Below are 13,283 nucleotides of genomic sequence, written 5' to 3'. Positions count from 1 at the left end.
GAGCTCTCAGAGCTGTCAGCAATTTTTCAGATGTTTTGGTGTTGTAATTTGAATGTATGACTAAAGTTAGGATGGGATCTAGCCATTGGAATATTGCTGTTGTTCACCTGGAAATGTGTTGATCCTGCAGTCCAGTGATCCTGTAATCTGTCCAGGGACACTGAGTATGAACTTGGATTTTTAGCATAGGCTGGAAACATGTTAGTGTGTTTTCACAACAGTAATTCTTCCAAAATTAACAATTGCTATTCAGAACACTAAACGTGAGTATAAACACCTACAAAAGTATAGAAGCATGAACTTCTTTTTCAGAATCCTGGGGGTGTGACAGACTTAATAATTTGCTATATGCAGTCATTGACTGAGTGGTGATGAAAACACATTTGTGCTCAGCTGTGGATTTGTGAAGAGTATCTTAAAAGTGACACAAGCTGAGCTTCAGGTTGATAAATGCTGAATTTTGTTTATGAAAATATGAAATTATATTTTAAAAATATTTTTTAACTTAAACTGTATACTGAATTGTGGAAGAAAAATAGTTCCACTTTCTCAAATTTTTTTCAGGAGTGATTTCTGTTGACAAAAACCCCTATATCCCAGTTTTTATAAAGCAGGGTCATGCTAATGGGCAGTGTACAAACATGCTGTTGTGGTGTCTGGCAAATGTTAGATTGCAACTTGTGGGATTTAATTAAGCTATTTAAGGTATTTTTTCACCTCTTTTTGAACAGATTTCACAAGGGAGATGTCCTTATCACAACAGCAACAGGGGTGATGTCTGAAGAGGAAGGAGAAAAGTGGGGTTTAGTTCCAACCCATGCATATGCAGTCTTGGATATAAGAGAATATAAGGTATCAAATGAAGCTGGAGGTGTTTTCAAACTCCTGTTTGAAACTTACATGTGCTGCTAGGCTTACCCTAGATGGGTAGCTACTGTTTTTTTTGCTCTAATGGCTAATACATTGTATTTTGTCTTGGACTTGGACTCTACTGGGAAATTTCAGAAAATGTAATAATTCTGTGTTTTCGTGATCCATATAAAAGCACTTTCAATATGTAAAAATTACCATGACAAGCGGAATTGACACTTTTACTTTGTGTTTTTTATTAGGGACTTCGATTTCTTCAGCTAAAAAATCCCTGGAGCCACTTACGTTGGAAGGGACGATACAGTGAAAATGATACACGAAACTGGACCCCAGACTTACAAAAATACTTAAACTTTGATCCCAGAACAGCTCAGAAAATAGACAATGGTAATAAGGCTTTAAAAGTCATTATCTTTTCAAATAGTACATATCTTTGTGGTGAATCCCTGCAGGAAAGGAGTGCTTAAGCACAAGGAGATTAAAACAAATACTAGAAACTAAACAGTCCAAAATTTTAGGAAGTATTTGTGTATTTAAATCTGTCATTTCAGGTTTGTCTGGGGTTTAAGTAATCTAGACTGTTAAATATGTATCTCAAATTAATTGACAAGAAAGTACCTCCTTGGTTAAGTGTGCTGTGTCAGTATGTGGGAGTCCAGTGCAAAGAGAACATTCTGACAATAAGCTGAGTAATGCAGCTTTTTAATATGTGAATGGACTTTCTGTGGGGTTTTTTCCTTTCCAGCGTTTTCAAATATGTATCAACATGCTTACTCTAATCAGTATTTCAGTCAATCTTTCTTGTGCATCAGCTTCATTTTACTTTCAGAAAGATGTTTCTGCTTTTTACTGTGTCTTAGTTGCTGCCTGCAAATCTCTGAGGGAGCCCCTTTGTCAGTGCCACTGTTTTACAACACTATGCCTCCAAGTCCATTAGATTAGAGCATTTATTGATAAGCCTTGTGCAAATGCCTGATGAAAACTTGTGATTCAAACATAAAAATAGCAGTCCTGGATTTGTGACAGTTACGAAATAATAGTTTCTTATTTATTTAACAATTCATTTAGTAAGTGATTTGTAGCATCTGGTTGTTAAAATCTTATATGAAATTACCTTAGTAATTCTAATGGCGTTATTTCTTCTAATTGGATTTACACTTTGGCCTTCTTGGTTTTGTGTAGTTATTATTACTAGTGCAGCAAGATCTGCAACTGCCCATGTCAGAGACATGATTTATAAGGCTGCTACCATTTTAAAAGTTCATTCCACTAGGAATTTGTTGGCTTGAAGGCATTGTTGTTGGCTGGAGTTGCAATTAAGGGAGCTATGGAGAACTAGAATAAATGCATGAGAATGTTGCAAAGATACAGCAAATTTAGTGTGCAAAAACCAGTGACCTAGGTGTTGGATGAAGTACCTTAGAAATACATTTGAAAATACTCACATGTTGGTTGAATACTTGATTGTGCTGAAGTAGGTTGTTGAATTGCAGGAACCTGTTTGACTGTGTATTTTATTTTTTTGCTTTTAGAAACCTAGGAAAGAGGAAATCAGGTCAGAATCACCTAATGATGTCTCTTTCAAAATAGCAGATTTTCTCATACCTTCTGCTTAATTATTGAGAATGGAAAAGCATTCTGCCAGCTTCAGAAAGTCCCTGATAATTTGCAGAGACTAATTTGGTTTTTTTCTTGCTTTAACTTGGTTTGGAGGGCAAGTTTAAATTTTGCCATTTAGGCAGTGCAGACATTACTACTACATTTTGCAGAAATGTTGACTTACATAAGCTGTACCATTTGCCCAGAAAGAGACTTTTGAGAAACAAGTAAAATCAAGGTATCTGTAAAGAAAATAATAACAGCAATTCCTTTTCAGGCATTTTCTGGATTTCCTGGGAGGACCTGTGCCAGTACTATGATGTTATTTATTTGAGTTGGAACCCAAGTCTTTTCAAAGAATCTACATGTATTCACAGGTTGGTCCAAAAGATAAAATTTTTGTTTCAAAATCTCAGTAAGTGTTCGGTTGTGATATTTCCTTCCTTCAATTCTTCCAGGTTATAGCTAGGGGCTTGAATTCCAACCCTGTTCTTTTGAGCCTAACTTTACCCTTTCTCAGCCCAGGCTTTGTTTTTGATTAGTTCTGTAACATCAGTGGAGCTCAGTGACCCTTGTGATGTTTCTGTGGAGCTACAGCTGTGTAACCAGATCCTGACCTCAGTCCCACGTCTCCCTATCAGAATAAAAATCAGATTTTTGTGCAGTCTATCTCTAAGCAGGTCCCAGACAGTGCCTAAGTGACCCAGTTATTATTTGGAAATCATTTTTCTGGCCACTTGCAAGTGTTGTCTTTACAGGGTGTGTTCACTGACATCAGGGTGGTTTAACCAGTTCTGGATTTGAGCAGTTGTAGTTATCATAAATAATCTTCCTTTCCTGCTGATTTATTTTCTGAGTGTGATACCTGTCTCTTACCAAATACCCATTACGTTCAGGGGTTTGTCTCCCAGTTTGAGGATGTGTGTGTATATGTGTCTCCATTTTGGAAAGCAAGGGTTTCTGTACTTTTCCACTCCACTAGACTGCACTTTGGCACTGCTTCCACCCTGTCCCTGCCTGTGTTAGCTCTGCACAAGCTCCTTCATCCACACTGTGACTGCTGAGCTTGTCTATAAAGGCTCCTTCCATCTTTGCACTCCAGTTATTTCTAAAATACACTGTGGTGATGCAGCAAGATGAGATAATGTGTCTGCTGTGTCAGAGCTCACCTACTGGTCTGTCTGTCCTTACATTATCAGTGATTGTCTTCCCTCTGTGTAGGGAAAAGCCTCAGCACAGTTGCAGTTGCCATAAAATGGAAAGTAACAATGGTGATAATTTGGAACTTTTTTAATGCAGCCTTCCACACATGCTGTTCAGTTTTACAAGTGTGAGAAGGACAAGGAGACTTAGGAATGGCTGTATACACTTCTGCTTCCAGTGTGCCACACTTTGTGTTCAGTCATCAGCACTTTTTGTTTCTTCTCAGTGTATTTTTCTTGTCTAGACACTTCACGAGGCAGCAGGCAGATTCTGCAGTAGGGCACCTCAAAGATCTTTAACACTCCTGCAGGGCACCCTTACAAGCATGAAACAGGGCATATTTTAAAATAAAGTTACACCAGGAAAAAAAAATAAAAAGGAGGAAAAAAATTTGGCAAGCTTTTGAAACCAACCATAGCAGATGGATAGAGAGATGGATAGAGAGATGGATGGATGGATGGATGGATGGATGGATGGATGGATGGATGATAGATAGATAGATAGATAGATAGATAGATAGATAGATAGATAGATGTTAGATTTTTACAGTTACAAAAGTGTAGGTGTTTTTTCATTTAATATTGGTGTGTGCAATCATGGCTATGGTTGTGTAGCCCAGGCTGCTTAAATGGTTCAGCTTTTTCTGTGCTTTCTGTGGTTACAGTCTTGTTTGTATTTAGTATTTTTCATTATCACACATGTATTGTGATGAACTCATTTATAAACAAGGTTCTAAGATAATGCTTCTGATGTGACTGTGTTATGTAACCACTGCCATAGATTCCAGTAGAAAACTGGGCTTTGGTAACTTGTTACTGATAATATCACACTCTGCATATGTGTAGGATTTGGAGCTCGTTTCAGAGCACAAATTCGTTTCCTACTGGTCTAATAAGGTGTCTGTGTCACTTTCAGCACGTGGGATGCAAAGCAGGGCCCGGTGAAGGATGCCTACAGCCTGGCCAACAACCCTCAGTACAAGCTGGAGGTGCAGTGCCCACAGGGTGGTGCTGCTGTCTGGGTCCTGCTCAGCAGGCACATCACTGACAAGGTGCTGGCTCTGCACTGCAAGCTCTGCCACAGCTTCTGTACATCTTTCTGTATGGCTTTCTCTTGTTATTTCTCTTATTATTTCATAGGCAGTATGTTACTGCCTGTGTTCAGGTGTGTATGCCTGTATACATGTGGAGTGTTTTAATTCAGCAGGTACATGTCCCTCCAATTGAAACAGAGTAAAATTTGAGCTAAGTGATTCTATTCCACTGTAAAGCTTCTGAAGTAACTTTGAATCCTGGGGCCTGAATAAGTTCTATTAGTGGATTACTAATAGAACTGGATTACTTCAGGCATTTTAAAAAGAATTCTGTTGGGCATCCCAATAAATACAAATATCACATCATATTGTGTGCTGATCAAAAGGGATGGTATAAGGTGTTCTTGACTCTGATTAAGCATTCATGATGTTTCACAGAATATCACAATTCTGATTTGTGGTTTTTTGTGTTTTTTTTTATAGGATGACTTTGCACACAATCGGGAATTCATTACAATGGTTGTGTACAAGACTGATGGCAAAAAAGTTTACTATCCAGGTTAGTGTGCCTTAATTGTCCAGAAGCTGATGTTATAAATAAAATGAAGGATACAGAATTTTATGGAGAGGAAAGGCCCTCTTTTCTTTAAAACTAGATGCCTCTTTAAGAAGTCAGTCTTCTTAAATCATTGTTTTGCTCTGTTTGATCCTACTTAAAGTCTACACTGAAGGAATAGGCTATTCTAAACATGCTGTAAGCACTCTTTAGAGGTCTGCATAGTCCTGCTGACACTTACTCTGATGCGTCATTTTCTTTATTTTTTCTGGTTATTTTTCAGTGCCTGTAGTTAATGCTTAGAGAGATCAGATGCTGTGTGTTAGTTTCTCTGGTAGCATAATTATTTCCTATATTTGTGAAATTATTTAAAGCTCTGCAGCTTCCACAGAATGAAAATAATCAGGGTTAATTGTCCCATGAACTTGTCTTAGTACAATACCTAAGCAAGCTTATGAAATATAGGTGAACACTTCAACTTATTTCCAAGTATCAGGTATGGAATGTTAAAAATGTTCAAATTTTATCCAAATCTCTTGGTCATCATATGTCAGATTCTTGTCACCTTGAGGAGAAGTGGTTTGCTGTAGCTGTGAAGTAGCCAAGTATGCTTTATTTCAGGAGAGATAGCAGATCTGAGACACAGGCTGAGACACAGGGTGTAAAGGTAATGCCCAGGTTGAATGGATAGGCTGAAACTTTAAGGTAGAGCTAGTAAGATCATCTTTTTATTTATTCTTTAAGTTAAAGATTGCTAGAAGTTAAGTTAGAGGTTGCTGTTAAGTTAAAGATTGCTAGAAATATTCCTTGGAATTATTCAGTGAAGGTGCATTCTAAAACAAGTGGGATTTGGCCGGTTGCTTTTACAGATAGGAACCTCTTTAGAACCAGGTTTGCATTCAGGTAGCTGCTCATGCAACAACTCCCTCAGTAGATTTTAAAGCTTTTTTCACCAAAGAGTGGGATTTATGGGACTTTTTCTATTGGAATGGCTAATGAGCATTGCATTGTTTGCATCTGATCTTGTTCAGTGAACTCTGCTGACCAATTCCCCCAGAATCCAAGCTTCCCTGAGAACCCAAGTATTTCTGTGGAAAGATCTCTTGACACCTGACATCATCTGGTTTTGCAAGAGCTCCTCTGTGAGGAGAAGTAAATGCCCAAGTTGCTTCTGGTGTTCCTGGTGGTTGGAGCAGTGCTTATTTTACACAAGTCTCACTGAAAATGTCCTTAAGTGAGCAAACCCAAACACAAATGTATAGCAGAGCGAACTGTTCAGTTGTGCTTGAAGGAGACAGCCTAACAAGACCAGTACCAAAAACTGAACAATTTGTATGTTTTGTCTTGCTACACAAACTCTTAAAAACTTCTGATCTCACGAGCTCAAACTTGTTTAAAACCTTTTTCCATGGAAATAGATTGGTCAAGCTGCACTATTATTTTTAACCATCTGTTAAAGTGAGATGAGAACAAAGCAGTTTAATCCTTTGGCAGCAAGGCCGAGATTTCCCATTCCTAAGCTTCTTATTGTTTTATATTAATCCTTTCCCCTCTCCCATGTTGCTTTGTGGAAGAAAATAAAAGGACCTGATCCTGGGCCTATTGAAGTAATTGGCTAGACTTGGTCCTGCTTCACTGAAATTAAAAGAAGTCTGGAAAGAACCAATTAGAGGCCAAATAACAAATTACACTGTCTAATTATAAAAGCAAACATTTGGCATCTTTCTAAGTACCACGTGCATTGGTGCTGGGATGCAGCTACATCTGTGTAATGATCACAGGGATTTGAAGAGAGAGGGACAGAAAGTGTGTGTGGTTTAGTTAAAGGAATTAACATGTTTTGGAGTATTGTTTACAAGGTGGCCCAAGTTCTGGCAGCTGGCATTCTGGAACTGTCCAGCCAATGGAGAAAGAGCAGACACTTCAGAGATTTTCAAAGAGTACCTAAACATTCATTATCTTTCTCTTGAAATGTCAACATAATTACAGAACTAAGTCTTCTTTGAGTAGTAGCATTGGTGGGAGATGGATAAGCAGTCCTTGCATGTCTTGGGATTTAAGCTGTACTTTCAAGCACAGAATTTGTGTCTTGTCATGTGTGATGTACCCCTCCTGAAACAGTAGCTGATGTTAAGACTGTCCTTTCTATGGGTAAATCTTGAGGCTCTCATCTGTTCAGAGCACTCAGGTCTGTTCAGTCTAATCTGAGAAGTTTGCCAAGCTGGGGGTATTTTTGGTCAGGAAAAAATGTTCATCCTTTTCTTTTTCAGCTGATCCTCCTCCTTATATTGATGGTATTCGGATCAACAGTCCTCATTATCTGACCAAGATAAAGCTGACCTCTCCAGGTTCCCATACATTCACCTTAGTGGTGTCCCAGTATGAGAAACAAAACACCATCCACTACACCATCAGGGTATGTGCTGTTGTTTCATAATGAATGTAAGCAGTTAAACTGTAAACTGTCCTTTGTTTTTGAATTTGATAAAAAGGGTATTTCTGAATTAATATTGCTGTCTTGGGGAGGGAAGGTATGAGTGATGGAGCAGCCCCACTGGATGATGTGTTTGATAATGTTCTCCATTTGTAGTAACAAAATTTTAGTAATGAAGTCAGCTGAAAAATACTCTTACTTTCTAGAATAAAAAAGTATCTATGTACAGGCAGATCATGGGCTTTCCATGTATCCAAATTAAACCTATTTTAGATCCTGGTTAAGATTTAAAGGTTTTTGACTTCTCTAGGTCTTGACTTAGGATTTGGTTTTTCTCTTAACTGCTGAGTCACATAATGATCAGTGCTAGATTTTTTTTTCACAGAAAAAGAGTAAAGTGCAGATTGTTTCCATTTTGCTTTTTTTGTTGGTTGGGTTTTTTTTGTTGGGTTTTGTTTGTTTGTTTGGGGTTTTTTTGGGGAGGTAGGGGGCAGGGTTTTCAAGTAGAACTAAGTCTTAGTCCCAGCACTATTCTGAATTTTGAGTTTGACACAGGGTCATCTGGTTGGTAATACAGGCATGAAGTGAACAAGTATCTAAAAATGTTGTGTGGGCACTTCTGTTTTCTTTTAATTTTGTCATGATTTTGTTGAAAGATGCAAATTAAATGTGTAACCTGCTGCTTCTTTTACAATATAGGTGTATTCCTTGTGCAAGTTCACCTTTTCCAAGATTCCTACACCCTACACCATTTCCAAACGGGTAACGAAACATTTTCTTTTATGCATCACTGGTTTGGCTTTTCCATATTTGAGATGTACAAGGTTTTAAAATATATTTTGATACTAATGCCCCACCTCCAGCACAGAGTGTGTTGTTGCAGCTGTGCCATTGCAGACATGCTGCAAAGCCTTTGTAGAACAGACTGGCCTTTGGAACAACAACCCATACCCTAATAAGTCATCACTCTGCAGAAATCAGGTTGTGCTAGTAATGGTGCAGAGTGAAAATCCCCCAGAAGTGTTGCTCATTTACCCTTGGGAGAATTGCATGATTTTCTTGGAAAAACTCTTAGCAGGATGGGACAAAATCCGCAATGCCAAACCAAAGGCACCAGTAGCAAGAGCATAAGAAACAAACTTAGGATTGCAATATCACAGCACATTACCTGTTCCTAAATTTTTCAAAGATACCTCTGGGGTCTGTAACAATTGGAATAAGCACTCCTGTTGCCAGACAGGATCAAGGAAGTATATCCATTGTACACTTCATGAGAGTATAGGAACAGGGGGGAGAGTGAGAAACTTGACTGAAACCAGGTCAGAAGCTCAGGCAGTTTTGGGGCCAGTTGCCGTTCCTATTTCAGCTGTCAACATGAGCTGCAGTTACACCTTCAGCTGAAGTATAAATATAGCCAAGAGCTCACAGGATAAAGTAACTTGCATGTATTTTCATGTTTTAGCAGTTTTATCCTCAGGAAAGAATAAACCAGCAGCTTTACCTCCATACCTACCATGCATTCCCTGGGGAATCCTACTGTAGTCAGAGGTCTTGTGTCCAAACAGTCACTTGTTCAGGCAGAGAGAAACAAGTGGAACAGTCCCTTTGCTAGGACACTTGTGCCTGAAGCAGGACTGCATTACTCTGTGTGCTCAGGAGGACATTGCTGGCTTGCAGCTTGGCTCTCGAGTTCAGACAATGTTCCATAGCAGCTGGTATTTCTGGAACAGTCCCTTGAAACCTGTTCTAGAGAATGGTGAGTGAACAGAGATTCCTGGGAACAGCAAGATGGTTTGTTTGGTTCTTCCAGAAACCATTGTCCTATAGAGCTATTAAAAACTGGGCTTACTTTGAGGAAGTAAGAGGTCAAAAATATTCAAGGTGAAAAGCCTGCTTGAGGAGGGACATCCATTTTATGTTGTAATACGTTTGAAAAGAGAATTAAGTATGTAGAAAACTTCTGTTGACTATTTGAACATGTCTGTCTAGTATTCAAAAAAAAAAAAAGGTATGTTCTATCTATCCAATGCCGGTTCTGTCTTTAGGATTGAATACAAAAAGTTAGTTACCTGTATTTAATGCCTGTTTAGTGATTGCTTAGCAGTCATCACACTCAAAAGCAAGCAGAGAACTAAATGACAGTTTAGCAGTAAAAACAAGTTCTGTTAGATGTCCTATACTGGAGTCAAGTGGTCACCTCTGGAGCTCACCAAGCCCTGATGTGATGCTGGAATTAAGTGCAGCAGAAGTGGGAAAGGGCTAGAAAGCTCAGCAGCACACAGCAGTTTTAGGTTCCTGGGTAGTAGCATGGGAGGAGGAGAAATTCCCCTCACTTCTCTACTTACCAGGTTAGAGGGGTTTGGGCACTGAGTGGAGAAATTAAATCAAAAGGGAAAATGCTGCCCCTTGCTGCTTTGACAGAGACAGGAGAGCAGTAGCAGGAGAGATGGATCTCAGATATAAATATGTGTGCCTGGCATGCCTTACGAGTCTAACCTTTCAGTTTGATGACTAGCAAGAGGAACTTGGAAACAGATGGGCTGCTTCTCAAAGTCTGAGCAGCATTTTTCCCCTTGAGTGTCATTATCTTTGCAGAATCTGTCCTTGTGGTTATCTTGTGGTCCTTGTCATTGCAGTGCTGGCTCTCAGAGTGCACAGAGGTGATGGACAGGGCTGGAGGCAAAGATCTTTAAAAGCAAAGTTACAACATTATTGGCGTTGTACTCCCTGTATTGCTGCTGTTTCTCATGTAATCCAACAGGGGAGTGTCTGAGGACAAAAAAGATAACCTGTGTAGTCTAGTAGGCATGGGATAGATGGGAATGTGGGTCCTCTGTTAGCTGCAGTTTCTCACAGTCAGAAACAGTCACTCAGTGCTTGTTTCATGTAAGCTGGAAAAATACAGTACAGGGAGGGAATGTAAGGATTTGAGGGCGAGGGGGAGCGTCACAAGACTTTGTGAATGCCTAACACCATCTGGCACTTCACTTTGAAAATTAGGAGACGTCACAAAAGTCAGTAACTTCCAAAGTGAGAGGACCCTCTAGTCTTGTTTGTGTGTATATATAAGCAATAGAAATCCTCAGGATCTGTTTTCTGTACTTTTGACTTCTCTCAGGTTAATGGACAGTGGAAAGGTCACAGTGCTGGAGGATGTGGAAACTTCAGAGACACCTACAAAAATAACCCAATTTATCAATTCCAGCTAGACAAGAATGGACCATTGCTAATTGAACTACGGGGACCGAGGTTTGTAGAAAATAATTGTGCATCAATACAGTGAAAGAATTGCATGCCAAAGATAAAGCTTTGTCACTATCCCCTTGGGGAGGGTAGGAAGCTCATGGAAAATCCAGAAAACAACATGTGGGAGTTTACTCAGATTTTGTATTATTTGTTTTTATCTTTACCATCAATAGTGTTTTAAATCTATACGTTAACTACTGAGGGAAATCCTTGACCTATAAGGAAAGCAGCAGCCTTCCTTTCTCTTCATGTTTTGGGGTCTGAGGAGAGCTAGGGAAGAAGGTATAAAGGATTTCTTCTTAAAACTAATTATGATCATAATTTCTTTTATTTTGTAGTAGAGCTAATATGCAAGATACCAAACCCTTAGGGATCTCAAACACCTTTGAAAGTGCATTTACTCTGCTAGTAGCAGGCCAGGAGAAGTGCTGGATATCAATGTCCCATAAAGTAGACTTAGGCAGGCCAAATTCCTTTGGCACAATTAATGATTACCTCAAAATACCAGTTTTCAGTACTTCTGAATAGTAACATCTCCTGACCTACAGTTAACTGTTTATGCTTTGCAAAGCTGCACAGTGAGCCCTACAAGGTGATAGAACTTTTCTATCTCTCCTCTCCTCTTTGAGGAAACTCCTTCTCTCATGAAATGAAGATGAAGGCAGAGGTGTGGCTGCACAGTTCCATGACTTGAGCAGTTCTTTGCATTTTTTCCTGCACTTGAACATCATATTTGGGTAGTTTGGAGGACAGAGGCAATGGTGTCTGTCACATGCATTAACAGGAGCAGACAAAGTGTCCCAAGTTGTATTGCAACATGAGAAGTTCTGCTGAGATCACTGACACCGAGTCCTCCCATAGCAACCTGATCACACCCCAGGATCTGTGCCATGTGGCACAGGAGTGTGTCACAAGGTTAACTGCTTGAATTCTGCCTGAGTGCACAGGCAGCTTCTAGCAGGCATCTTCCCTGCAGTCCAGTTCTAAACCTGAACTGAGTTTTGTCTTCCTCCAAATACTACATTCATGTCATGGTAAATTTGACTTTACATTTTTGCCACAAATGTGGCAAAACTTCTAGGTGTCTTTCAGTTATGCTGTATAGTTTTTAATAACTAGTCCTCTTCATGATAATCCTGATGAGCCAAGCATCTAAAGCAAGTCTGCCATGTCACTTGCAGGCAATACAGCGTTGGTTTTGAACTGGTCACCGTCTCAACAGTGGGAGATCCTGGTTCCTATGGCTTTCAGAAAAAAAGCAGTGGTGACTACAGGTAACACTTAATGAAGTCTGTACAGAGGTTTGAAACATACTTTAGATCTCATTTCTAACAGGTAGTTTTCTTTATCATAGGTGTGGATTTTGCTACTTGGAGGTGGAGAACACTTTTGCTGGAGTTTACAACATTATCCCCACCACATTCCTCCCTCAACAAGAGGGGCCTTTTTTCTTAGATTTTAACAGTACTACTCCTCTTAAGGTGTCACAGCTGCAGTGAGGAGACAGAACATTGCAGTGCTGTTTAAGGAGATGGTTTTGACCTGTCCTACAGCCTGAGAACAGGTGAAGAACCCTTATTACACCTGCACAAAAGAGAATTACATCCTGAGTTGCAGCCAAAAGCATGGAATGACAGATTGCCAGGTAATTGTGGCAGGCAGTTAGCTGTGGATTTGCTGCTATGGTCCAGGAGTGAGCACTGTTCAGCAGGCTTGGGAATAGGCTAAAATGCATATATTCAAATGAACCAGCAGAAGAAGAACTCAATTTATTGCAGTTTTTCCACACTTTGAATCAAAGTCGAGTGAGTTACAAGAAAAACTAATATTGAAATTCCCTCCTCCCCTCATACAGGGTATATGGGCTAAAGATTCTATTCTTAAAAGTAAACATATAAGAAAAAAATATTCTTGTGTATTCTGCTTATTCAGTCTCAGGACCAAATAGCTTTTATTATATTACATATTTGTGCTGCTATCTATGGTTCTCCCATCTAAATGTAAATGTACTACTGCTGAGCCAGTAGTATTCCATGTGTCATCTTCTCTGGAATATGTATATAGGAGTACAGGAAAAGGAAGGTTCCAGCTTTAGCTATTTCTAAAAGCAAAGCAATTGCTTTGCTCATGTTATGTGTACCTTGAGAGCTGTTATTTCATATCTGTATGACTTTAGTACATAATACAGCAGGAGCTTCTGTGGTTTTCTTCCTGCCATCTGCCAGAGCTAGGTTGATCCTGATGAGCAGGAAGGAGGAGGTTATCCAGCACAGTGACCAGGCAGTGCAGCACAGCCTTCCCTGAGCAGCTGTGAAAGGTTTTCATCTGAAGATCCCCTGTAA

At 39.5% G+C, this 13,283-nt stretch overlaps 1 protein-coding gene across 5 annotated transcripts in view; it reads left to right on the top strand.

The window, feature by feature from the left end:
- CAPN7 (calpain 7) overlaps positions 1–13,053 on the top strand; it is a 34,279-nt gene extending 21,226 nt beyond the window's left edge. For 3 of the 5 annotated variants that reach the window (XM_059481858.1, XM_059481100.1, XM_059483452.1), the window contains 10 exons: positions 732–852; positions 1,113–1,257; positions 2,747–2,846; positions 4,588–4,723; positions 5,189–5,264; positions 7,532–7,677; positions 8,395–8,457; positions 10,814–10,944; positions 12,123–12,215; positions 12,296–13,053. In XM_059481858.1, coding sequence (XP_059337841.1) covers positions 732–852; positions 1,113–1,257; positions 2,747–2,846; positions 4,588–4,723; positions 5,189–5,264; positions 7,532–7,677; positions 8,395–8,457; positions 10,814–10,944; positions 12,123–12,215; positions 12,296–12,440 — 1,156 coding nt within the window. In that variant the 3' untranslated portion in view covers positions 12,441–13,053. Of the gene's footprint in view, positions 1–731; positions 853–1,112; positions 1,258–2,746; positions 2,847–4,587; positions 4,724–5,188; positions 5,265–7,531; positions 7,678–8,394; positions 8,458–9,157; positions 9,452–10,813; positions 10,945–12,122; positions 12,216–12,295 lie in introns of those variants that run through there. The other 2 variants (XM_059484239.1, XM_059482660.1) reach the window with 2 other exon arrangements.
- Positions 13,054–13,283: the final 230 nt, after the last annotated feature.

The sequence above is a fragment of the Ammospiza nelsoni genome, chromosome 1 (genome assembly GCF_027579445.1).
Source record: "Ammospiza nelsoni isolate bAmmNel1 chromosome 1, bAmmNel1.pri, whole genome shotgun sequence".
Classification (NCBI taxonomy): domain Eukaryota; kingdom Metazoa; phylum Chordata; class Aves; order Passeriformes; family Passerellidae; genus Ammospiza; species Ammospiza nelsoni.
Note: the sequence above shows the minus strand (reverse complement) of the source record. Positions and strands in the feature narration are given on the sequence as shown.